The sequence below is a fragment of the Salvelinus sp. IW2-2015 genome, linkage group LG18 (assembly GCF_002910315.2).
Source record: "Salvelinus sp. IW2-2015 linkage group LG18, ASM291031v2, whole genome shotgun sequence".
Lineage (NCBI taxonomy): Eukaryota > Metazoa > Chordata > Actinopteri > Salmoniformes > Salmonidae > Salvelinus > Salvelinus sp. IW2-2015.
In genome coordinates this window covers 68,250,326-68,276,932 of record NC_036858.1, presented here as the reverse complement: position 1 = coordinate 68,276,932, position 26,607 = coordinate 68,250,326, and the positions used below count along the sequence as shown (strand labels likewise).

General features: G+C 41.3%; 3 protein-coding genes and 1 pseudogene across 7 annotated transcripts; 3 read left to right on the top strand and 1 right to left on the bottom strand.

Moving 5' to 3' along the window:
• The window catches only part of LOC111978008 (unhealthy ribosome biogenesis protein 2 homolog), a 29,586-nt pseudogene extending 26,606 nt beyond the window's left edge, over window positions 1–2,980 (bottom strand).
• Window positions 2,981–5,250: 2,270 nt separating this feature from the next.
• On the top strand, window positions 5,251–8,627 carry LOC111977586 (ATP-binding cassette sub-family B member 10, mitochondrial-like). Of its 3 annotated transcripts, none has more exons than XM_024007082.1 (4): window positions 5,251–5,503; window positions 6,627–6,761; window positions 6,942–7,088; window positions 7,421–8,627. In XM_024007082.1, the coding sequence occupies exons 2-4, from the start codon at window positions 6,678–6,680 to the stop codon at window positions 7,439–7,441; spliced, it is 252 nt and encodes an 83-aa protein (XP_023862850.1). In that variant the 5' UTR covers window positions 5,251–5,503; window positions 6,627–6,677; the 3' UTR covers window positions 7,442–8,627. The 3 variants fall into 3 exon arrangements, with proteins under 3 accessions (XP_023862850.1, XP_023862849.2, XP_023862848.1); XM_024007081.2 differs by having other exon boundaries at window positions 5,252–5,503; window positions 6,942–6,987; XM_024007080.2 differs by lacking the exon at window positions 5,251–5,503 and having other exon boundaries at window positions 5,909–6,761.
• A 4,173-nt stretch (window positions 8,628–12,800) lies between these two features.
• LOC111977853 (actin, alpha skeletal muscle 2) lies at window positions 12,801–16,022 on the top strand. The gene is made up of 7 exons (XM_024007592.2): window positions 12,801–12,913; window positions 14,010–14,146; window positions 14,267–14,591; window positions 14,720–14,881; window positions 15,027–15,218; window positions 15,317–15,498; window positions 15,648–16,022. Exons 2-7 carry the CDS (start codon window positions 14,018–14,020, stop codon window positions 15,789–15,791), a joined length of 1,134 nt encoding a protein of 377 aa, XP_023863360.1. The 5' UTR covers window positions 12,801–12,913; window positions 14,010–14,017; the 3' UTR covers window positions 15,792–16,022.
• Window positions 16,023–16,521: 499 nt separating this feature from the next.
• Window positions 16,522–21,950, top strand: ccsapb (centriole, cilia and spindle-associated protein b). Of its 3 annotated transcripts, XM_024007593.2 has the most exons (4): window positions 16,522–16,960; window positions 17,644–18,003; window positions 19,845–20,119; window positions 20,349–21,950. In XM_024007593.2, the coding sequence occupies exons 1-4, from the start codon at window positions 16,771–16,773 to the stop codon at window positions 20,517–20,519; spliced, it is 996 nt and encodes a 331-aa protein (XP_023863361.1). In that variant the 5' UTR covers window positions 16,522–16,770; the 3' UTR covers window positions 20,520–21,950. The 3 variants fall into 3 exon arrangements, with proteins under 3 accessions (XP_023863361.1, XP_023863363.1, XP_023863362.1); XM_024007595.2 differs by lacking the exon at window positions 17,644–18,003; XM_024007594.2 differs by having other exon boundaries at window positions 16,522–18,003.
• Window positions 21,951–26,607: the final 4,657 nt, after the last annotated feature.

Sequence of the window (26,607 nt, the reverse complement as noted above, 5' to 3'; positions counted from 1 at the left end):
GTGCTCATTTTAATAAAATGCACAATTATGTGTTTGTTCTTGTCACGCCCTGACCATAGAGAGCTTTTTATGTCTCTATTTTGGTTTGGTCAGGGTGTGATTTGGGTGGGCATTCTATGTTCCTTTTTCTATGATTTGTATTTCTTGGTGTTTGGCCGGGTGTATCCTTTTTCCCACCTGTATTTGTGGGTAGTTGTCCATGTATAGTTGGATGTGAGCACTACGTTGGCGGCACGGTTTCGTTTTGATGTTTATTGTTGGCGACATCTTATAATAAAGAAGTATGTACGCTCACGACGCTGCACCTTGGTCTACTGTTTCCACCTTAGACAATCGTGACAGTTAGAACATGGTGTTCTTCTTCATCTTCTATGATAAAATGATGGTCCACAAACAAACATTAAAGATATTCTCTTGACAAAACTTTATTAATGAGGAATTTGCCCTCAGTGGTGAAAATGACACCACTACCAAAGGACAGGTATATTTTGTGMAAATAAGAATATAAAGGGCATACTCACAATACATATTGATATAGATTTTATTTTATTGACTCTTTCTCTAGAAGATAACATTACATCATGTGTAATTATTCATGATTTCTCATAGAAAAACATATTAGCTCAAAAGTCTGGGTCAAGGACAAGGGCAAAACAGTGAAATTGATGTATAAAATGCATCTGAAAAGTAGCTAAAATACTTGATAGAGAGGTGTTGAAAAAAATATGGGGTGATTGTAGTGTGAACTTAACATATAAAGAATAAAAACATGTATTTTTTAAATAATATCCACAAAATTGACCCTGAGGACATAGAAGTTCCCGTAGTTGCCCAAAGCATGCTAAGCAGTCTGTAATTTTTCTCCAAAAACAGCAGAAGCGTCATTTCCATCACAGTCATTTCCATCACAAACTTAACTCTGATGGAAATGACAGAACATAGTGGAAATTACAAAAATCCATTATGTTATTACTTTTTACTTTTATTTACTTTAGGCTTATTTAATCATGTTTTAAATTACTTTAATATAGGAAATGCTCCAAGGTGTGCACAATTGGAAAACTTGAGTATTTTTCTTTGTTTTTAGAAGATGCCACATAAAACAGCACAGAGGTCACAGACATAGAAACAAAATAAAAAATGATCCTATACGATACCAGGAACATCTGCAAAAAGACAGAAAGAGATACTGGAAGAAAAAAAAGAAGGGAGAAGTGATATCTATCTTCGAGCTTACAAAGCGAGTACAAAGAAGCAAGAGATGGCTATAGAAATGCAACCAACGGAATAGAAGACAGACTTTAAAGAGAACAGTTGCAATGGAGACCTACCTATCAGGCAACACAACACCTTAGTCACCAGATGACTTGCAGTCAGAACACGAGGCCATCATACCTGCCCATAACTTACCTGCCCTGATGCACGCCCTGATACCCCTTCCTCATCATCTGCAACAGGAATGAGAATTCAAATACTTGCTGGAAGGAAAAAGGTTGGAAGTGGTCGCTCAAAAACATAGAGATCTTTGCATGACAAATGCCAAACTTGATAAAGCTTAATGGAAAACTGAGAAATACAAAAAAAAGTATGATCAACTGATGAAGAAAATGGAGAGACAAGATTCCCCAAAGACAAAGATAAAACAGAAAATGAAGGGAACTCTGAAGAACTTGAGAAGGATTTTATTGTTTCAAAATGCCATCATTGCAGAGTTAAAGCAAAAGTATCAAAAAATGTGCAGTGCCAAGGACAAACAAGCGGCTTCAAAAATGCTCAGGGGCAACATCCTGAGAAAGTATGGCCTGGTCAAAGCCTCAAACAGAGAATTTGGATTTTCAGCAAAAGCATTGAGGGCAAATGAAAACAGGCCAACCAGTCTTCAATACTCCAAGGAAAAGCAGTGTAACATAATTAGCACAGCCACAGAAGAGAAAATCACTAGATTCTATGAACGTGATGTCAACCGTAGAACAATAACAGGGAAAAAGGACACACTAACGAGGAACAAGAAAAAAAGCAGAAGTGAATGGCACAATTCAGAACCTTTATCAGGATTTTAAGAGGGAAAATTCTGATATTAAAATGTCCTACCATGAATTCTTTAAAAGACGTATTCTTGGGTTGTAGAGTCAACAGTCCAGGATAGGGACACATGCCACATGCAAAACCCACGCCAATGTCCAGTTCATGGCGGACAAACTACAGTATCACAAAGTGATCAGCTGCAGCAACAATGAGAACCTTATCGAGTCTTTGTGCTGTGAGAACCTGAAGAAAGAGTGTATGTAGAGAGAGTGCTCCCTTTGCCAAGCCAAAGAGCTTAAAACATCTGACTTTGATGCTGGTGAGCAGACATGGTGGTTTGAGTGGAAAAACAAAGCTGAAGGTTCACTGTACATGGAGAAGTTCACTGTACATTTGACAGAATAAGAAAAGGTGTGTGGCACACTCCATATTCTACTGGAGGACTTGTCCAAAGGATTGAAATAGAAGTTGGGGAAACATATGTACAACATTCGACACCAATACTCCAAACTGAGAGAATTAAGAGAATCTGCAGAAAGAGGAGATCATTGTGCATACTGACTTTGCAGAGAACTCAGGGGCGCAACTTTCACTGGGGATGGGGACGGGGGGGACGTGTCCCCCTCACATTCTGAAATTGCATTTTTGTCCCCTTCAGTTTTATCATTTGAATGTGATACAAAATGAGGCAACGGTGTGCTTTAGGACCATGCAGACACCTCCGAGCGGTCGGATAGGCTGTTTGGAATGTTTTATCCGACTGGATAAAACTATTTATAATAATAATTTTCCCCCCACTTCTCAAACCAAAGTTGTGCCACTGAGGTGATCACTTTGGTGATTCTCACATGCAGGTGACCTTCCACACCTGTGTTGGGTATACCACAAATGATACAGTTTCACTTTTCTCACTGAGCTCTTCTATGTGGATGACCCCTCTGCAATCTGGGCTCATCTTTCAAAAACACTGGCCTACGTCCTTGAGCTCTGCCCACTTTTGGAATCTTACTTTCTCTTAAATGAATTACATGTTTTACAATGGTTGTTGTTCAAAATGTTTGCAATAAAATATTGTTTTCATAAGTTATTTTTACATAGATGTCTTTTCCACCACACCTTGTCATTTCCACCACACCCATATTTTTGGGGAAAATTAGTATACTATGTATAATTTACATTGATTGATTTGTTTTAGATAGGGAAATCATATAGTTGTTATCATAATCTCACTAAAAGGTTGGGTGGAAATATATATATTTTTTAATGATAAATAAATATTTTCAGCTGTCACAAAGGCAAGTTTATACATTCAGGCGTTATGTTGAATTATTAATTTTAGGAAAACCTTAAAAAGCACTTAAAATAATATTCAGTGCAAGTTAATGTACAAATGTATAAGAAATGTGTTATAAAATAATTGTATGATATTTCATTTTCAACTAAAATGGATGTTTAATTATGTGATGGAAATTACATTTGTCTATGGCTGTCTGAGAAGAATGACGAAAATATATAAATTCCTGAATAATACGATCGCAGCCCATTATCGGATATTATTTCTAGACAAATCAAAGATGATTATAATACTGGTAAAATGGTGTTTCAATACATTTTAATTTCTGAAAGCTTACCGGGACAAAGTGTCCGAAGATGCAGAATCACCCAAATACTGAATTTGTTCAACCATTTTTCTGGAATACCCCTCGGAAGAGGAAATCGCATTAGCAGAGTTTTAGTTCTGAACGACCTTCGTCCATTCACCAAAATGTTTTAGATAATGAAAATAAAATACACACCATTTCATAACCACTATTTTGACTTCAATCAATTAAGTTATTTTGTTTAATTGGAAACACATTTACACATGGTTCATTTGCGTTTGAAAACACAGAAATAGCTTCAGAAAGAGGTCTCCGTAACGCTATCGCACTTGAGTTGTAATTGTTCTTGCTTTTCTGTCTCTTAGTCGCTCGCTAACTGTATTGCAGAATGGAACTGTTGCTGTTGTCAAGATGTCCAGGCGTAAATCTTTTGAAACGCAAGGTTCAATCCCGTACACATAGACTAGTTTGGTTAGAATGCCAGACGTCCCGTGGGCGAGAGGTAAGTGGGAAAAGGTTCGAACCTTTGGCACGCGCTTCGCTTTTACCCCGGCGGAGATGCACCTCTCGTGCATTGTGTTCCACTTGGACAGTTGAGGAGCTCATGGACAACCACGGTAAACTTGGCCAACTACAGCTCCTCCACAGACTCCGAACAAGCAACACAGCAAGAAGTTGACAGCAAAGATCTGCAATCAACAGAAACAAAACAAACTCCAACTCGGATACCCACTGAGGATGTCAAAAGGATATTACAACTTGCCCACCCAGAGCGCTTGCGTCTGTCGGGTAGGACATGTCACTGGTTCACTGTTCCACAGGGACAACTTCTAAAATGACAAACGTGACACTGAAATAACACTGTTATCACTAACTTGTGCCTGTGTAGGGTTGACTTCATTAAAACCTTTATTCCTTACTTAGGCCCTATTTGTTGTCATGAAAGTTTACATTTTTTTAACAATAATGCAGTAACTTTCAGTTTTGATTCTTATATTTTATCTACGCTATCCTCCACAGCGGCTGTGAGTTTCCTGGTGGTTTCCAGTGCTGTCACCATGTCGGCGCCCTTCTTCCTGGGCCAAGTCATTGACACCATCTACTCAAGCTCCTCGGAGGACTTCAGTGCCTCCCTCTGCTCTCTGTGTATCACGCTCTTAGGGGTGTTTCTCTGTGGGGGCGCTGCCAATGCAGCCCGTGTCTACCTCATGCAAATCTCAGGTGTGTGTCACAATTTGCTTCCAGTGCATGCAGAGTAGGTTTCCATAGCCATTACACAGGTGACTGTATGAGAGTAGGTTTCCATAGCCATTACACAGGTGACTGTATGAGAGTAGGTTTCAATAGGCCATTACACAGGTGACTGTATGAGAGTAGGTTTCCATAGCCATTACACAGGTGACTGTATGAGAGTAGGTTTCCATAGCCATTACACAGGTGACTGTATGAGAGTAGGTTTCATAGCCTTACACAGGTGACTGTATGAGAGTAGGTTTCCATAGCCATTACACAGGTGACTGTATGAGAGTAGGTTTCCATAGCCATTACACAGGTGACTGTATGAGGGAACTTAACTTACTATCTCTGAACATTTTCATGACTGTTTACACTTTGATGCCATACAGAGGAAATGTATTACACAATTATGTTATGACTCTTGCAGGGCAACAGATTGTAAGAAATCTAAGCGTATCCCTATTCTCCTCGATTCTGAGGCAGGAGGTGGGGTTCTTTGATAAGATCCGTACCGGGGAGCTCATTAACCGCCTGTCTGCGGACACGGCTGTCATCGGGCACTCCCTCACAGACAACCTCTCCGGCGGGATCAGCGCTATCGCGCAGGCAGCAGCTGGGATCAGCATGATGGTGAGAAACAGGTAAACTGGTTTGTTTTCTCTGTACTGGGGTCAGTTCTAAGATTGTGAGTCACATCAGAATGTAAGTTAACTGGTTTATTGTCATGAGGAAGATGTGATTTTTTTCATCCCTTCGGGTACGGCTTTCCTCGGGTGGACACTACACAACTTTCAAAATCCTAACATCGCTGAGCCTCTCACATGAAATAACTATCTTTCCTGTAGTTGTTTGTCTTGTCAACATTGTGGCGCGCACACTAAAATAGTGATGAGCTATGGCTCAAAGCAGCCTTGTAAACGTTCAGTCAGACATTCACTCTTGCCATACAGCCATACAGAGTTGAATTGAATAACATTCCTTGTGAACTTCAGACCTGTAACGATTTGACACTTTGGATAAAGGCAAGTACAAACGCATACTAGTATTAGCCATTGCTCCTGCTCGAGAGTACACATTCTGTGTGATGCAAAACGTCATCTCACTGGCTTCTCTAGTGAGRTCTCATTTGCTATTGCTGATCACCGTTCTCAAAACGTGTTGTTGTACATCTCACACTACAAGAGCATTGCAGATTTTGTGCCGATAAAATCAAATATGTTTGAAAATATTGGGACGTCTGTGACTACTTAACGACGAGATCGGTAGCCCTCAGATTGCGTCTTTGACCTGCAAACATTAAACGCGTGTAGGTGACGGCCGCGTGCCTACTCAACGACATGGGGATTTTGTCTTCGATCTCAAAAACTTGTCTGGGACAGCTAAATTATGGCCAAAATCGTGTGATGTACACCCGACTTAAACTGCTCCATTGTTCTGGTTACTCTACGTAGATTGTTGACTGTCTGTTTTGATCAAAGTAATTTCTGTCACAACAAGGAAATTAGAATTTAGCAAGTTACTTGAGTTTCTTCCTTGTTTACTGTATTCCTAGGACCTTGTTTCAGAAACAAATGACGTAAAGCAAAATATCCATTACACATTATTATACTAAATATAGTCAAGTTGAATACCTTGATAAATATGTTCACACATCCTCTTTATTCATTAGTGGCTTTACTGGTTCAAAAGGTAAAGGGCAAGCTTAAAAGACTTGAGCTGAATTGCCTCACGTTTCCTGGCCTCTCCTTCCCTCTCTGCCAACAGTTTTACGTGTCACCCAGTTTAGCAGCTTTTGTGCTGCTGATCGTGCCTCCTATGGCTGGCCTGGCTGTCATATACGGGAGATACCTGCACTCCATATCCAAACGCACACAGGACTCTCTGGCCGAGGCCACACAGGTAAGACAAGGCCCACTAACGGCTCATCATTACAGTCATTATTGAGGCAGTGTTTCCCCGAGATTACTCTCCAAGCAGAGCACAAATACAACCTAATCAACATCCAGGTCTTTTAACCCCAAAATATTGAATTGAAACCAATTGATCAGACTGATACTCTGTTGTTCTGTCCTCTTGTAGTTGGCAGAAGAGCGTATCAGCAACATGAGGACAGTTTGTGCGTTTGGTAAGGAGCTGACAGAAGTGGCTAGGTATACAGAGAAGGCCAACTACATTCTCCACCTGGCCAAACAGGAGGCTGTTTTGCTGGCCGGGTTTTTTGGAGTGGTGAGCATTCATCCATTCAATGTTGCCCAATTTTCCCTAAAGAGATGGTTTATTTCAGCCTCTTCCTCTTCATTTTGGACAGTTAAGCAAGGTCAATAAGCTGGGTTATGTCAAAGGTCAAACAACCCAACAATATCATGTGAGCTATAACTTGAGGTTACTTGCGTTAACCCCGGTTATCCGATAACGAGTGAGGTCTCTCGCGTCCCAATAGTGAGAGACCGAAACAAGTATTTGAAAGAGAACTCAATGGACCTCTGATCCAATTCTAATCAATAAATTTTTACTTAATTAAAAAAATAAATAATAATGTTTCCTCCCCTATTCTCCAGTGCCATGGATGCAGAGAATGAGTTCCTGGTCCAGGAGGCTCTGGAGCGGCTCATGGATGGGCGCACGGTGCTGATTATCGCCCACCGCCTCACCACCATCCAGAACGCTGACGCCGTGGCGGTGCTGGGCCAGCGGTGTGTGGTGGAGTGTGGTCAGCACGCACAGCTCCTGGGCAACCGCCAAGGCCTCTTCAGGAAGCTGATGGAGAAACAAGCCTTCTTCCAAGAGGGGCAAAAGCAAGCGTTGAAAAGAGGACAGGGGAGCTCTTTAAATGTAGAGAAAGTGCCTTTACAGTAGCTGTGTGGTGATGTGCTCTGCCACACTCCTCAGTACGTCAGTGTGTGAATCAGATGAAGCTGCACGTGCATATCAAATGGAACATGGATGATTTTGGACATGTTAAAATTGAGTACTGCAGATATCTCATATAACTGCTGGGATTCATTTTGAGATGGTCAATGGGGTTGGCTTCTCTTCTTGAGGACACCCAACTCATTGAGCATCCTCAAGAGGTTAGTGTTTCCTGAAAATAAGAAGGACATTAAAACTCTGAAGTATGTCACGTAAATATTGTCAATTAGGCGGGCCTATTTCCAAGACACGGCAAACATACAGAGAACTGAAATACAAGCTACATTGTCATAAATGTAGATGATAATCAAATAACATATTATATTCCAGGTGATAAAGCAATGAATGAACCGCCACTGATCAGTTATGAAAATGATGTGCATATCCATGAAAATATTCTGCTATTCAAAGGTGCTTTTGTGTCTTTGCTACCAGTTTGGTGAACATGTCTGAACAATCTAACATTCAGTAGGTAAAATTGAATTCAAATCTATGTATTGCCCTAGCTAACACACCTGACTCCAAAATCAACTAATCATGATATTCAGTTTAGAATGTAATTAATTTAATCAGCTGTGTTTTGCTACGGGTGGGGGAAAAGTGTGACACCACTCCGGCCCCCTGAGGACTGGAGTTGCCTGTCCCTACATCACTTTTACTCATATCTACAGATGACCCTATCCCTATATCACTATTGTATTCAGATGTTTTGGGGCATAAGTCCTATATAAATGTTCTCTACAGAAGGCTGTTGGGTAAAATCAGTATGTTGTAATAATGTTATCAAATATGATATTTTAAAGATTTTGTGTTCTAAATTATTAGGCATCTGTGAAAAATAAAATCTAATTGATATTCTGTGAATACTTTTTCAAATTAACCCCCACTAATAGCCCTACTAATACAGCAGATGCAGTACTGACATTACATGACAGGTTTATATCATACTCAGTCATCACATATTCTCTGAAAATATTTCCTCATACCAAAAGAGGGTGCTATTACCCTATTGATTTTTTTTCTCCAATTCGTGTGTGTAAATTGTGTTTAAAAAAGTTCTAATTTTACCTGAACTACACTGAACGAAAATATAAATGCAATATATAAAGTGTTGGTCCCATACTTCATGAGCTCAAATAAAAATTCCCAGAAATTTTCCATATAAACAAAAATGGCATTTTTCTCAAATTTTGTGCACAAATTTGTTTACATCCTAATTGGTGAGCATTTCTCATTTGCAAGATAATCCATCCACCTGACAGGTGTGGCATATCAAGAAGCTGATTAAACAGTGTGATCATTACACAGGTGCACCTTGTGCTGGGGACAATAAAAGGCCATATGCCGTTTTGTCACACAACACAATGCTACAGATGTCTCAAGTGATGCAGGAGTGTGCAATTAGCCTGCTGACTGCTGGAATGTCCAACAGAGCTGTTGCCAGATGATTGAATGTTAATTTCTGTACCATAAAGCTGCCTCCAACGTCGTTTTAGAGAATTTGGCATTACGTCCAACCGGCCTCACAACCGCAGACCTCCACATCAGAGGAGTATTTCTGTCTGCATTAAAGCTCTTTTGTGGGGAAAAACACATTCTGGTTGGCTCGGCCTGGCTCCCTAGTGGGTGGGCTTATGCCCTTCCAGGCCCACCCATGGCTGCACCCCTGCCCAGTCATGCAAAATCCATAGACTAGGGCTTAATGAAATTATTTAAATTGACTGATTGCCTTATATGAACTGTAACTCAGTAAAATGTTGAAATTGTTGCGTTTATATTTTTGTTCAGCATAATTTTTAAAGATTCAGTTCAGACATCTGGGCTATCCAAAACAATTCCTTGGATTTTTGCCTCATCCATTCTATTTATATACCTTTGTGACCCCTTTCAATTATCAAATACACTACATGATAAAAGGTATGTGGACACCTGCTGGTCGAACATCTCATTCCAAAATCATGGGCATTAATATGGAATTGGTCCTCCCTTTGCTGCTATAACAGCCTCCACTCTTCTGGGAAGGCTTTCCACTAGATGTTGGAACATTGCTGCGGGGACTTGCTTCCATTCATCCACATGAGCATTAGTGAGGTCAGGCACTGAAGTTGGCCGATTACGCCTGGCTCCAATTCATCCCAAAGGTGTTCAATGGGGTTGAGGTCAGGGCTCTGTGCAGGCCAGTCAAGTTCTTCCACACCGATCTCGACAAACCATTTCTGTATGGACCTCGCTTTGTGCATGGGGCCATTGTCATGATGAAACAGGAAAGGGCCTTCCCCAAACTGTTGTCACAAAGTTGGAAGCACAGAATCGTCTAGAATGTTATTGTATGCTAAAGCGTTAAGATTTCCCTTCGCTGGAACTAAGGGGCCTAGCGCAAACCATGAAAAACAGCCCCAGACCATTATTCCATCTCCACCAAACTTTACAGTTGGCACAATGCTGTGGGTCAGGTAGCGTTCTCCTGGCATCCGCCAAACCCAGATTTGTCTGTCAGACTGCCAGATGGTGAAGCGGGATTTATCACTCCAGAGAATGTGTTTCCACTGCTCCAGAGTCCAATGGAGGTGAGCTTTACACCACTCCAGCCGATGCTTGGCATTGAGCATGGTGATCTTAGGCTTGTGTGTTGCTGCTTGGCCATGGAAACCCATTTCATGAAGCTCCCGACGAACAGTTCTTGTGCTGATGTTGCTTCCAGAGGCAGTTTGGAACTCTGTAGGGAGTGTTGCAACCGAGGACAGACGATTTGCATGCCCTACGCGCTTCAGCACTCTGCGGTCTCGTTTTGTGAGCTTGTGTGGCCTACCACTTTGCAGCTTAGCCATTGTTGCTCCTAGACGTTTCCACTTCACAATAACAGCACTTACGGTTGACTGGGGCAGGGCAGAAATGCGATAAACTGACTTGTTGGAAAGGTGGCATCCTATGACGGTGCCACATTGAAAGTGACTGAGCGCTTCAGTACAGGCCATTCTACTGCCAATGTTTGTCTATGAGGATTGCATGGCTGTATGCTCAATTTTATACACCTGTCAGCATCAGGTGTGGCTGTAATAGCCCAAATCCACTAATTTGAAGGGATGTCCACATACTTTTGGCCATGTAATGTAGGTCAGTTTAGAGCCCATTATCTGTCATGAAAACAGAGGCGCCAAATTAATGTGACTAGAAGAGACCTCTGAACCTCATTAAAGCTAGAATCCTTAATTGAAACAATAAAGCAGACATCCCATCTCGGTTTTGGTAAAAATCTGAGGGATAGTCCTGGAGAAATGGAACCACTCTCAAATCCATAGACAGAGATGTGGATGCAAAGACTGGCCATCCATGACATTAAAACTATAATTTAATCATCTTTTGAGGCTGTTTGTTGACATTTACATTGACATTGTTTACTAACTGTGGGGTATACAAATCTTATATTTGGGGTTTTGATGGGGTACGACAGTTGAACTAAGCTCATGAGGCGATTGGATTGAATCCCAGCCCTAGTCTATCTTTGCCCTAGTACACTCTTATAAAAAAGGTTATAGAAAAGTTTATATCGCTTGCTTCATATATGGCACCCCTAAAGGTTCTAGGCAATTCAAGAAAATGGGTTAATTGGGCTTCTGTATTAAAACCTTTAGGGGTGCCATAATACATAATATACTAACAAGCAATAGAACCCTTTTTGATTTTATTTAGAACTTTTTTTCTAAGCGTGTAAGGTTCTCTAGCCCAGGCTGGAGTGGTCTTCTGAGTGGCTAAACTGGGGCATCACCTGCTGGGGCAGACAGTTGAGTGGCAGCAGCTGGGATCGCAGACCCTTTCAAACCAAACCAGCCTCAGATGTAGAGCCACTAAAAAAACGCTTTATTTATTTTGTACAACACAATACATATGATCAAGTGAATGGAAGGACTGATTTTCACAGAATTTCAATAGAAAATAATGCTCAGCAGCTATTCATAAACACAGCATTCTAAGGTTGGATATGAGATTCTTGGATAGCTTATTGTGTCATGTGGTCTGGCTACACTGCTAACGGTTTAGACAGGGTCATGCCAACACTGAATTAACCCTGGCCTCCTGTGGTCTCTGTCAACAAATTATTTGACTGGGGTGTTGCTGTGAGCAGATGACCTGGACTATTTCTTAAAAAAAAWAWATATATATATACTTTATAATAAATGTATTAGACCTACTAGAACTTTTTTACAACCCTAATGTTAAGTAGCCAATAAATAACCGACTATGCTGCTTACCATAACATGCTTAGTTAGCATAGAATAGCTGTTATGATCTGTTTCAGAGAATCTGTCTGACGCTGGCCATAAATAGGTCAGGCTACAGCTGCACACTGATGGAATAATAATATCTTTATTTGGTCTTCTAACAAAATCAACATTTCAAAAAATGATAACTTTGTATGCATGCAACTAGCAAATAGCATCATGGAAATAGTTTCATTAAACGTATGCTACTACAGGCCTGAGTCAATGGGGCATCTGTTATTGTTTGGATAACCCACTATGGTCTAGAGCTCTAAACCGAGTAAAATCCCAAAGATCAAACTAGCAAAAATTACAGACCAACCAATTGTTAAAACGTCTGTGCAATTGCATAAAAATGATATGAAAGGAATTCCATTCTCAAAGGAACATTCACATTTTTGTAATCAGCCTGCAGTAGTTTGACAGAACAAGAACGTAAACTACCTTCCTTCCTTGGTGTTGTCATTCCTATATTGCTATAAGGTTGCGGTCCTTGATAGGGGAAGGGCTTTCCAACCGGGATCCTGTTTGCAGTTATAGTTTGCTATGCCATGAGGGTGTCTTACAAATCACAGGCTCTCCATATACGGCTCTGGCACCATGGCTTGGAATCAGGACAACAGTCCCATACATGGAGAGGCCTGCTGCTCACTTCGAAACCGGGGAGCCCTGTAACCTGCCTTCGAAGTCTCCCCCTGTCACCCCGAAGAACCTAATATGGATGACGGCTGGGTAAATGTCCAATGGAATACGTAGACATTCTCAATGGTGGGTAAGGGAAATAGGCCGAACGCGGTGCGTATATAAGGTTGCAAGTGCCACTGTAGCTCGATCCAGCAGCAGTTGTTTTCCGTGTTCTGAGCTTCATTTGAGACAGACAAGGTAAGAACCTGGAATCAACCCAAACCTCAAAGACTGGATCTACTATTTATGGATTGATTTCAATGGAAATATTCTATTTTTTTTATTTTACATCTGCGGGACCAATTAATATTACACAAGATACTGATAGTGATGTCACAGGCTCTTCACCTGAAGAAATTACTAATGGAATTGTATAGGCTACAACATGGGGAAGGGTAGAACAACGATAAAATACACACTTCCTTTCTATCAGATTACTTGGTAAACCCTTGTTTGTAGAAGCCTAATAGACTTGGCTACCTTGATTTTGTGTCGTGAAATAAATTGGAGTATTTGAGTTGAAAAACAATAATTGCAGAGATCATTTCACTCATAGAACAAATTAGTGTAGACCTATAACATGGGTATACAACAAGGAGAACATGTCCAGTAGGCTATTCAGCGGGCGACAACATCAATGGGTGAATCTAATGTTGACACAACTCAAATGACTTGTGTCAAACTCAATTCAACATAATGTAACGACCCTGGGTTTATAAGCGCGGATATCGACGCTGGTCTTGAGAATGCTTTTGTGGCACAGTCGATAGCGCGCTGGACTTCGGGCTAGAAGATCGAATGTTCGAGACCTGCTCCGTGCTTGTTTCATTACATTGGTGTCAGAAGTGATCGGACCTTGCATCCACGACAGTGCAGGTGCTTGACCGGTGAGCCCGTTCCTGTAAGACGTAGCGCGAGGACGCGCTCTTTGAAAGGAGGGAGTAGTGTACCGACCCTGGGTTTATAAGCGCGGATATCGACTCTGGTCTTGAGCATGCTTTTGCGGCACAGTCGATAGCGCGCTGGACTTCGGGCTAGAAGGGCGAGGGTTCGAGACCTGCTCCCTGCCTGTTTCATTACAATAATATCGACATAGTAGCATGAGTAAATGTTATGATTATCTAAACAAGTCCTGTGTGTTAGCTGTCATTTGTGGCTTGTACAATACATAATAAGTTGGACATACAGTTTCGGTGTGCATCGTGCGTTATCTTGTTCTGTGATGTGTTACACAGCTCCGACGTGCGTGCGCCATGCAGAAAAATTAACATACTTTTTTACTTGTATTATTAAGAACCCAAGATGTGTGACGACGACGAGACTACTGCTCTTGTGTGCGACAACGGCTCCGGCCTTGTGAAGGCTGGCTTCGCCGGTGATGACGCACCCAGGGCTGTCTTCCCCTCCATCGTTGGTCGCCCTCGTCACCAGGTAAGATCTGCTCTCCAATGACGTTTGCAACAGGCCCATATTACGCATTTTTCCCCCAGCAAATCCTGTATTGTCCATCTACGTCCCCATATAAACCAACGAGTCTCCTCTTTCCTCCAGGGTGTCATGGTCGGTATGGGTCAGAAGGACTCCTACGTAGGAGATGAAGCTCAGAGCAAGAGAGGTATCCTCACTCTGAAGTACCCCATCGAGCACGGTATCATTACTAACTGGGACGATATGGAGAAGATCTGGCACCACACCTTCTACAACGAGCTGCGTGTGGCCCCTGAGGAGCACCCCACCCTGCTCACTGAGGCCCCCCTGAACCCCAAGGCTAACCGTGAAAAGATGACCCAGATCATGTTTGAGACCTTCAACGTCCCCGCCATGTATGTTGCCATCCAGGCTGTGCTGTCCCTGTACGCCTCCGGTCGTACCACTGGTAAGGAATGCAGAGTTTACGCATCTAAATAATTCACCTAAAACAACATATCGGCTACGTGTAGCCAACCATGTCTCTTTGTTATGAGTTCATTCAGATGAATATTGACGTTTTGGTTTATGTTCAAGGTATTGTGCTGGACTCCGGTGATGGTGTGACCCACAACGTGCCCATCTATGAGGGTTATGCTCTTCCCCACGCCATCATGCGTCTGGATCTGGCTGGTCGCGATCTGACTGACTACCTCATGAAGATCCTCACTGAGCGTGGCTACTCCTTCGTCACAACTGGTGAGATTTAGTTTGCCTTGTTTTACTAACCATGAGAATGCCATGCGTAATCTGTCAAATGAGACGCACAAGACGTGCGCATTTGGCTGTGCATAATTGCAATAATTTGTTCCATTTTCTGAGCAAAAATACTTCTTAATTACAGCCGAGCGTGAGATTGTGCGTGACATCAAGGAGAAGCTGTGCTATGTGGCTCTTGACTTCGAGAACGAGATGGCCACTGCCGCTTCCTCCTCCTCCCTGGAGAAGAGCTACGAGCTTCCCGATGGTCAGGTCATCACCATCGGTAACGAGCGTTTCCGTTGCCCAGAGACCCTCTTCCAGCCTTCCTTTATTGGTACGTAATCATCGTATAACGAGTAGGGCTAATATATATGCCTGCTATGTTGGTCGAATTAAAGAGATTATGTTTCTAATACGATATGATCTCAACAGGTATGGAGTCTGCCGGTATTCACGAGACCGCCTACAACAGCATCATGAAGTGTGACATTGACATCCGTAAGGACCTGTACGCCAACAACGTGCTGTCCGGCGGTACCACCATGTACCCTGGTATTGCTGACCGTATGCAGAAGGAGATCACTGCCCTGGCCCCCAGCACCATGAAAATCAAGGTAATTATATAATCGACAACCCAATGACAATATTCTGACATTTAAAAGAACTTTTGGGAAAAATAAAATAAACATTTAGATCTCAACAATACAATCTTAATATGTCATGTTTTGTTTTGTTTACTAATACTCAACTTCATTCCCTATAGATCATCGCCCCCCCTGAGCGTAAATACTCCGTCTGGATCGGTGGCTCCATCCTGGCTTCCCTGTCCACTTTCCAGGCCATGTGGATCACCAAGCAGGAATACGACGAGGCAGGCCCCAGCATTGTCCACCGCAAGTGCTTCTAAACCTATCATCGTCTCCAGTGTCTGCTTTCTCTGGATCGCGAAGAGAAACAACATGTTGTTACTGGACTTTTTTTGCCACACTTTTATTTTGTAACCATGTTACCTGGGGGAAAAAATCTGCAAATGTCAACCAACATCAACAAGAACGAAACATGCCATGTTATTATTCAACATGTGAACGTGAATGTACATAAATACTAAGTTATTAAAGTCCATTATTTGGTATTTTCATACATTTCTGTTTTGTAATCATCAGCCTATGTTAGAAAATACATAACATGATCATCATGCATTGAACCAATAGGCTTGCCTACTCGTGCACATGCACAGGTAGAATGCATGGCAAATTAGGATTTTCATTCTGAATGCAATGGCACTGTGAGATAATAGGCTATTGGAAATACCAAGGTCAACCACATTTTATTGTTATCAAATTTCACACATTCGGACGTTTACGCACGCGATAAAACTGCATGCAAACTGACTTGCGTGGAGTCTAAGAGATCTGACTCTTGATTTGGCTTGGAGAGAGTGAAAGGTGACTCTCGGCTATTCCCTCGCTTGAATGTGCTATGCTTGCTCCTTCCCGGGTACTTTGAACTTCGCAGCAACACAGATTTGACACTAATCTCATATTCCAAGGACATATTCTTCATTTAGAATACATGGGCAAATAATTGAACACAGTTTTAGAGAAAATCTCTCACACATTTCAAACTCTTCAAAGCGCCCGCCCCATCCATCCTTTTGGAAAGACAGCTAGGCCTACCCACGATTTTTACCAAACATTGCTCTATCTATCTAGCACACCGATTGCAGTTGCTCATAGTAGGGCTGGAGCAAAACCCTGCGCGCCAGCTCTCCGGAAGTAGAGTTACTCAGCGCATTCTGCAGACATTAATTTTAGCCACAACATTCCTGTATTCTAGGCAACATTTACCACCTATTTAAAAGCATCTGATCAGACTCATTTTATACCATGTTTCATTTGGTCTGTGCATTATCACCCTATTCTCATATATTCGGCCACCTGTTGGGGGGAAATGGCATTCTAAATGGATCTCAACTACGGGCGGGGCTTAGACGTAGCCAGCCTATGATTACAGCACACGAAACACCATCTGTTGTGTTTTGCTTCCGTGAAATCCGAGCCAGTAAATCTATATGCTGTAAGTATAATACATTAGAATGTTCAAACCTACGATTTGCAATACATTTTCAGACATTCTATAGTTCTGTGCAGAATTAAATAGCATAGGCTACAGCGTGCATAATCTAGTTATCTTGCATATTTTGCATTCGTTGCAGTGTAAACTACATTACCTACATTATATAGTCATTTGATTTTCCTACTTAGTGTATTCTGACAATAGAATATGGAGATTGATATGCTATTATCAGCTTAATCTTACAATAATAATCATGTCATACCAGTTTAATAATAAATTAAATAGTGAATGCAATGCAATAACGATTACATCACAACAAGCTTTATGGCTAATTGGCTTTAGCTTCAAATAAGAATTAATGATAAAAAAAACAAATTTCTCTACACTGAAAATATTATGGCATAAAATCTAGAAGAGTCGTTTGAAGAACATCCTCTGTATGACGACGTTTTTTGAGAGGGCGGGCGCATTAACGGGTGCATCAACTTTGCATCACACCCCCACAGCTGTTCAGCCATTGGCGTCTTCTCTCTAGGATTCGTTCTACAGTCCCTATGTTTTGGTTTAAATGTCTGGCGCGGGATGAGTAGGCAAGGTATAGTCTGGTATTGTTCGCTGCTATGTAACAGTTTTACAATGTAACAAGGCAGGAATTAATTCAAACACATTTTATTTTTGATAAGGGTCTAACAAACGGAAATTAAGAATGGTTACAAAGAGGATCCGAACGGAGTATATGAAGAGATTCAAGGACCCGGAATGGGAAACCTACGCCAAGTGTTATGAGGAGATGATAAAGTACAGACTGACGAGAAGGCTTTTGGAACAAACTCATAATCCGTGGTTTTGGAACAGTGACAGTGACTCGGAATCCAGCAGGTCCACTCCTCAAAATAATAAAGTTGGGCCATTGGTCCTAAAAGAAGAATCACAACAAGAATGTGAGAGAAAGATTCAGCCTAAAGAACCATTGGAACAGAAGATCCCCATTTCAGAAGAACTGCAAGAAGAAGTTGCTTCTCCGGAGACCTCGCCACCCATTGGTAAACATGTTTAAGGTCAATGTTTACAGTTTTATTATCAACTATTTAAATGTTTGTTTCATTATGCATATATCCTCAGTAATTTTCTTACAATGTCTTGCACAATTTCACCTATATATTTGAGATGTTTATGCAGACGGGAATTAGCTGTTAGCTAAATCTAGTAGCTAACAGCTACCAAAGACTCGTGTTTTTGTTGTACATGGTCTCTGCCTGGTCAAATAATGTTAAAATAAAACAAATAAATAATGAAACAATAGGACTCTCATACTGATATGTTAAGATGGAAAGATACAAAATATTTATATCACACCCTCTGTCTGTTAACTTCTTATGGCTGGGGGCAGTATTGAGTAGCTTGGATGAATAAGGTGCCCAGAGTAAACTGCCTGCTACTCAGGCCCAGAAGCTAAGATGTGCATATTATTAGATTTGGATAGAAAACACTCTGAAGTTTCTAAAACTGTTTGAATGATGTCTGTGAGTATAGCAGAACTCATATGGCAGGCAAAAACCTGAGAAAAAATCCAACCAGGAAGTGGGTAGGTTTGCCTATCCAATATACAGTGTCTATGGGGTCATATTGCACTCCCTAAGGCTTCCACTAGATGTCAACAGTCTTTAGAACCTTGTTTCAGGCTTCTACTGTGAAGGATGAGGGAATGAGAGCTATTTGAGTCAGGAGTCTGGCAGAGTGCCTCGAGCTCACTCAGGCGAGCCCCCGTGAGAGGTAGCTGCGTTCCTTTTCGTTTCTAAAGACAAAGGAATTCTCCGGTTGAAACATTATTGAAGATTAATGTTAAAAACATCCTAAAGATTGATTCTATACATCGTTTGACATGTTTCTACGAACTGTAATGGAATTTTGGGGCTTTTCGTCTGGCCTGCGCGTCATGAATGTGGATTTTTGAACGAAACGCGCAAACAAAAAGGAGGTATTTGGACATAAATTATGGACTTTATCGAACAAAACAAACATTTATTGTGGAACTGGGATTCCTGGGAGTGCATTCTGATGAAGATCATCAGAAGGTAAGTGAATATTTATAATGCTATTTATGACTTCTGTTGACTCCACAACATGGCGGGTACCTTTATGGCTTGTTTTTGTGTCTGAGCGCCGTACTCAGATTATTGCATGGTGTGCTTTTTCCGTAAAGTTTTTTTGAAATCGGACACAGCGGTTGCATTAAGGAGAAGTTTATATATAATTCCATGCATAACACTTGTATCTTTTATCAATGTTTATTATGAGTATTTCTGTAAAATGATGTGGCTCTCTGCAAAATCGCCGGATGTTTTGGAGGCAAAACATTACTGAACATAACGCGCCAATGTAAACTAAGATTTTTGGATATAAATATGAACTTTATCACATAAAACATACATGTATTGTGTAACATGAAGTGCTATGGGTGTCATCTGATGAAGATCATCAAAGGTTAGTGATTCATTTTCTCTCTATTTCTGCTTTTTGTGAGTCCTCTCTTTGGCTGGAAAATGGCTGTGTTTTTCTGTGACTAGGTACTGACCTAACATAATCAGATGGTGTGCTTTCGTCGTAAAGCCTTTTTGAAATCGGACACTGTGGTGGGATTAACAACAAGTTTATCTTTAAAATGGTGTAAAATACTTGTATATTTGAGGAATTTTAATTTTGAGATTTCTGTTGTTTGAATTTGGCGCCCTGCACTTTCACTGGCAGTTGTCAAGTCGATCCCGTTAACGGGATCTCAGCCGTAAGAAGTTAACTGTTTCTTCCTACAACACTTGCACATATTAAAAACTAAGGTATACTAAAACAATTATTGAACTCATGAGTATTCCTCATCCCTTCCTAGATGTACAGGGTGCTGTGGACAGAGGCTGTGGAGAGATAGAGGAAGAGAAGCTGGGACAAGGATTAATTGCCTCTGAGTCAGGGAAGAAGCCAGAGGCCCAAACTAAAACCAAACAGTCCAGAAAGCCCCTCAGGGCATGGAGCCAGCTACAGAAGCCCAAAGAGACTGACAAGAAAAACAGGCACCCATTTGCCCTGTATGGAGGGGGTGATAAGCCAGCTGAGATGGCTAGGAAGAAAACTCACAATGTGGGTCCAGCTGCATCAACCAAGGAGGTGATTACTCACTCAGCCAATGCAAATTCCAAAAGGTCTGTCAAGTGTTTAAGTGTAGTAGGTCAATGGGGCGGTTTCTCAGACCCAGATTAAGCCTAGTCCTGAACTAAAAAGAATGTTCAATGGAAAATCTCCGGTAACTGGCCCATAGTATTCCTTTACTTCATTTCACTAACTCTTGTGGTTCTCAGATCCACCAGTCTGCATTAACTCTTGTTGTGGTCCTCAGATCCACCAGTCTGCATTACGGGCCAAAACCAGACGGGAGGTTGAGAAGCAGGTGCAGAAAGTGGACAAGTGGAGAGTGCGGTCTGCAGAGCTGGAGAAAGTGACCATGACCAAACCTGACTTTGACCCCTGGATGACAGAGTACATGCGCTGCTTTTCTGCCAGGTCCTGATAGATATACAGTGAGGGGGGGAAAGTATTTAATCCCCTGCTTTTTTTGAAAAACGCATGTCAAAAATATTACAACTTGATTTGCATTTTAATGAGGGAAATAAGTATTTGACCCCTCTGCAAAACATGACTTAGTACTTGGTGGCAAAACCCTTTTTGGCAATCACAGAGGTCAGACGTTTCTTGTAGTTGGCAACCAGGTTTGCACACATCTCAGGAGGGATTTTGTCCCACTCCTCTTTGCAGATCTTCTCCAAGTCATTAAGGTTTCGAGGCTGARGTTTGGCAACTCGAACCTTCAGCTCCCTCCACAGATTTTCTATGGGATTAAGGTCTGGAGACTGGCTAGGCCACTCCAGGACCTTAATGTGCTTCTTCTTGAGCCACTCCTTTGTTGCCTTGGCCGTGTGTTTTGGGTCATTGTCATGCTGGAATACCCATCCACGACCCATTTTCAATGCCCTGGCTGAGGGAAGGAGGTTCTCACCCAAGATTTGACGGTACATGTCCATCGTCCCTTTGATACGGTGAAGTTGTCCTGTCCCCTTAGCAGAAAAACAACCCCAAAGCATAATGTTTCCACCTCCATGTTTGACGGTGGGGATGGTGTTCTTGGGGTCAAAGGCAGCATTTCTCCTCCTCCAAACACGGCGAGTTGATATCAAAGAGCTCCATTTTGGTCTCATCTGACCACAACACTTTCACCCAGTTGTCCTCTGAATCATTCAAATGTTCATTGGCAAACTTCAGACGGGCATGTATATGTGCTTTCTTGAGCAGGGGGACSTTGCGGGRGCMGCAGGATTTCAGTCCTTCACGGCGTAGTGTGTTACCAATTGTTTTCTTGGTGACTATGGTCCCAGCTGCCTTGAGATCATTGACAAGATCCTCCCGTGTAGTTCTGTGCTGATTCCTCACCGTTCTCATGATCATTGCAACCACGAGGTGAGCTCTTGCATGGAGCCCCAGGCCGAGGGAGATTGACAGTTCTTTTGTGTTTCTTCCATTTGCGAATAATCGCACCAACTGTTGTCACCTTCTCACCAAGCTGCTTGGCGATGGTCTTGTAGCGCATTCCAGCCTTGTGTAGGTCTACAATCTTGTCCCTGACATCCTTGGAGAGCTCTTTGGTCTTGGCCATGGTGGAGAGTTTGGAATCTGATTGATTGCTTCTGTGGACAGGTGTCTTTTTTATACAGGTAACAAACTGAGATTAGGAGCACTCCCTTTAAGAGRGTGCTCCTAATCTCAGCTCGTTACCTGTATAAAAGACACCTGGGAGACAGAAATCTTTCTGATTGAGAGGGGGTCAAATACTTATTTCCCTCATTAAAATGCAAATCAATTTATAACATTTTTGACATGTGTTTTTCTGGATTTTGTTGTTGTTTTTCTGTCTCTCACTGTTCAAATAAACCTACCATTAAAATTATAGACAGAATTTCTATGTCAGTGGGCAAACGTACAAAATCAGCAGGGGATCAAATACTTTTTTCCCTCACTGTAGAGTGCAATACTTGTGATAAACATAGGATGGGGAATATGGTATTTGTTATCAAATAGAAAACATAAAGAATGATTTTGTTTCCAAAGTTTGAATTCACCATGCTTTTCTCACAGCTTTTAAAACGTTTTAATGTTCATACAGTACAGTCGTGGCCAAAAGTTTTGAGAATGACACAAATATTAATTTTCACAGTCTGCTGCCTCAGTTTGTATGATGGTAATTTGCATATACTCCAGAATGTTATGAAGAGTGATCAGATGAATTATAATTAATTGCAAAGTCCCTCTTTGCTATGCAAATGAACTGAATCCCCCAAAAACATTTCCACTGCATTTCAGCCCTGCCACAAAAGGACCAGCTGACATTACACATCAGATGTGTATAAGAGACAGGGTCAATCCTCAAGAGGCGAGTGGACAAACAAAAACCCACAAATTCTGACAAATTCCAAGCATTGATTATGCAAGAATGGGCTGCCATCAGTCAGGATGTGGCCCAGAAGTTAATTGACAGCATGCCAGGGCGGATTGCAGAGGTCTTGAAAAACAAGGGTCAACAAATATTAGACTCTTTGCATCAACTTCATGTAATTGTCAATAAAAGCCTTTGAGACTTATGAAATGCTTGTAATTATACTTCAGTATTCCATAGCTGTCTCTTATACACATCTAGATGTGTATAAGAGACAGGACTGATATTCTGCAAAAGGGACAGGGTTTGGACTGCTGAGGACTGGGGTAAAGTCATTTTCTCTGATGAATCCCCTTTCCGATTGTTTGGGGTATCCGGAAAAAAGCTTGTCCGGAGAAGACAAGGTGAGCGCTACCATCAGTCCTGTGTCATGCCAACAGTAAAGCATCCTGAGACCATTCATGTGTGGGGTTGCTTCTCAGCCAAGGGAGTGGGCTCACTCACAATTTTGCCTAAGAACACAGCCATGAATAAAGAATGGTACCAACACATCCTCTGAGAGCAACTTCTCCCAACCATCCAGGAACAGTTTGGTGACGAACAATGCCTTTTCCAGCATGATGGAGCACCTTGCCATAAGGTAATAAGTGGCTCGGGGAACAAAACATAGATATTTTGGGTCCATGGCCAGGAAACTCCCCAGACCTTAATCCCATTGAGAACTTGTGGTTAATCCTCAAGAGGCGGGTAGACAAACAAAAACCCACAAATTCTGACAAATTCCAAGCATTGATTATGCAAGAATGGGCTGCCATCAGTCAGGATGTGGCCCAGAAGTTAATTGACAGCATGCCAGGGCGGATTGCAGAGGTCTTGAAAAACAAGGGTCAACAAATATTAACTCTTTGCATCAACTTCATGTAATTGTCAATAAAAGCCTTTGAGACTTATGAAATGCTTGTAATTATACTTCAGTATTCCATAGTAACATCTGACAAAAATATCTAAAGGCACTGAAGCAGCAAACTTTGTGAAAATTAATATTTGTGTCATTCTCAAAACTTAAAAGTTTGGACACACCTGCTCCTTCCAGGGTTTTTCTTTATCTTTACTATTTTCTACATTGTAGAATAATAGTGAAGACTTCAAAACTGAAATAACACACATGGAATCATGTAGTAACCAAAAAAGTGTAAAACAAATCAAAATATCTTTTACATTTAAGATTCTTCAAAGTAGTCACCCGTTGCCTTGATAGCTTTGCACACACTGGCATTCTCTCAACCAGCTTCATGAGGTAGTCACCTGGAAGGCATTTAAATGAACAGGTGTACCTTCTTAAGTTCATTTGTGTAATTCTTTTCCTTCTTAATGCGTTTTGAGCCAATCAGTTGTGTTGTGACTAGGTAGGGTTAGTATACAGAAGATAGCCCTATTTGGTAAAAGACCAAGTCCATATTATGTCAAAAACAGCTAAAATATGCAAAGAGGAACGACAGTCCATCATTACTTTAAGACATGAAGGTCAGTCAATCTGGAACATTTCAAGAACTTTTAAAGTTTCTTCAAGTGCAGTCGCAAAAACCATCAAGCGCTATGATGAAACTGGCTCTCACGAGGACCGCCACAGGAAAGGAAGACCCAGAATTACCTCTGCTGCAGAGGATAAGTTCATTAGAGTTACCAGCCTCAGAAATTGCAGCCCAAATAAATGCTTCCCAGAGTTCAAGTAAGACATCAACATCATGTGTTCAGAGGAGGCCGCGTGAATCAGGCCTACATGGTCGAATTGCTGCAAAGAAACCACTACTAAAGGACACCAATAAGAAGAAGAGACTTGTTTTGTCCAAGAAACACGAGCAATGGACATTAGACTGGTGGAAATCTGTCCTTTGGTCTGATGAGTCCAAATGTGAGATTTTTGGTTCCAACCGCCGTGTCTTTGTGAGACACAGTGTAGGTGAATGGATGATCTCCGCATGTGTGGTTCCCACTGTGAAGAATGGAGGAGGAGGTGTGGGGGTGCTTTGTGGTGACACTGCCAGTGGTTTATTTAGAATTCAAGGCACACTTAACCAGCATGGCTACCACAGCATTCTGCAGCAATACGCCATCCCATGTGGTTTGGGCTTAGTGGGACTATCATTTGTTTTTCAACAGGACAATCACCCAACACACCTCCAGGCTGTGTATGGGCTATTTGACCAGGAAGGAGAGTGATGGAGTGCTGCATCAGATGACCTGGCCTCCACAATGACCCGACCTCAACCCAATTGAGATGGTTTGGGATGAGTTGGACCGCAGAGTGATGGAAAAGCAGCCAACAAGTGCTCAGCATATGTGGGAACTCCTTCAAGACTGTTGGAAAGCATTCCAGGTGAAGCTGGTTGAGAGAATGCCTAGATGACAGCTTTGCACACTCTTGGCAAATGGTGGCTACTTTGAAGAATCTGAAATATAAAATATATTTGGATTTGTTTAAATTTGAGGGTTACTACATGATTCCATATGTGTTATTTCATAGTTTTGATGTCTTCACTATCATTCTACAATGTAGAAAATAGTAAAAAATAAAGAAAAACCCTTGAATGAGTAGATGTGCCCAAACTTTTGACTGGTACTGTATGTTCCTTAGTCCCTACAAAGTATTGCATCCAAATCATGCATTAACTTAATTCAAGTTTCACAACGGTCATGCACAAAATCCTCTGAATGCTGGAATTATTTATCTTGCAGTAACAATGTGCAGTAAATAGTCCTCTGTTTGTGAAATCCCAATACCACCGTCCAAAGGTATTTATACACAGAATGACACTAGATAGTCCTGGTCTCAGCTTATTGCACCGCCAGGCCCCAGCCCCCAGCCAAGGGTTATTCTCAGGAGGCATTAGGCTTAGGCGGTATACTGGGGTTCTTTGAAATACAGACAGTATGATTTTCAAAACCATCTAGCAGAGGGCACGTGCTACGCCACTGCTTATAACTAACTAAAAGTTCATTTATTTGGCACGTTAGATAGTTATTTCCAGCTCAGGACTCCAGCTATGCATTTGGTTTGCTGACCTGCAAGATCAAGCTTATTGGTTACAACTGAAACAATCAATTCCCTCCTGTATCAAGATCCCTGCTGCCTAAATGAGCTTTTTGCGTTATTTTTTAAGTTTGGAAAGAAATAGCGCTCCTTGTGTGCACTGCAAGTAATACTGTATGGTACAGGAACCGTGTGAAGGTATGAAAATCTGGACACAGCATAGATGTCATTGATAAAATTCTCCCAAAAGTGACCTCAATAGCACATTGACCTCAGTGACAACGTTCTGTACATACTGTAGATAATGAAGGTCAAAATGTAGTTTATGTGGATGTTCTCATGGTCAAATCTATTTTTTGGGGTGGTTCAGTATTATGTTATGGTCTTCTGTTATCATATATTAATTTGATTTGTCAGTATTATGTTTTAACACCACAGGTTTTATTTCCATGTAAAAGACCATAAGACAACGTTTAGAACTAATTTGGATTAAATAATGAGCAATAAATAGATGCAATACGTTGTAAATAACTAATATTATGTTTCAAATAGCTACAACAGGGCCAATGCCTTCGATTACAATGATCATAACCACAGGATGCATGACATGTAATAATCTACCAGTACCGGATAACATTTGATTCACTGATATCTGTGTGAGTAAGCTGCAGTACACAAAATGTCGATGTTGTGAAGTATAGAACAATAACAATTTACTGCAGCCATTACATTGAGGTCTTGATTTACTTCAAGCTATGGGACATCTTCCTGTCAGTAWAATCACTTGTCGGTGCTAAAGTCAATATGTTTGTTTATGTGAGGCTACATTACTTGGAATAAAGCCAGTAGGACTAGTGAGTCTAGATCACAGACAACCTGTAAGGAGGGAGCTAATGTCCAGCTCCAACAGATGAAAAATGTCTCCACTATTGTCTTGTTTAAGTGTTATTTTGTATGTTCAAACTTAAATGTTTACGCTTTTACACATTTAATGGTACTGATACTGAGATCAGATTGCATTTTGATATTGTGTGCTATGCTTAAAATAATGAATAAACTACTTTTTTTACTGAATTGTGTGACTTGGAAAACATCCACCAGAAAATATTTATGACAGTAATGAGATTGAAAGGCATATTT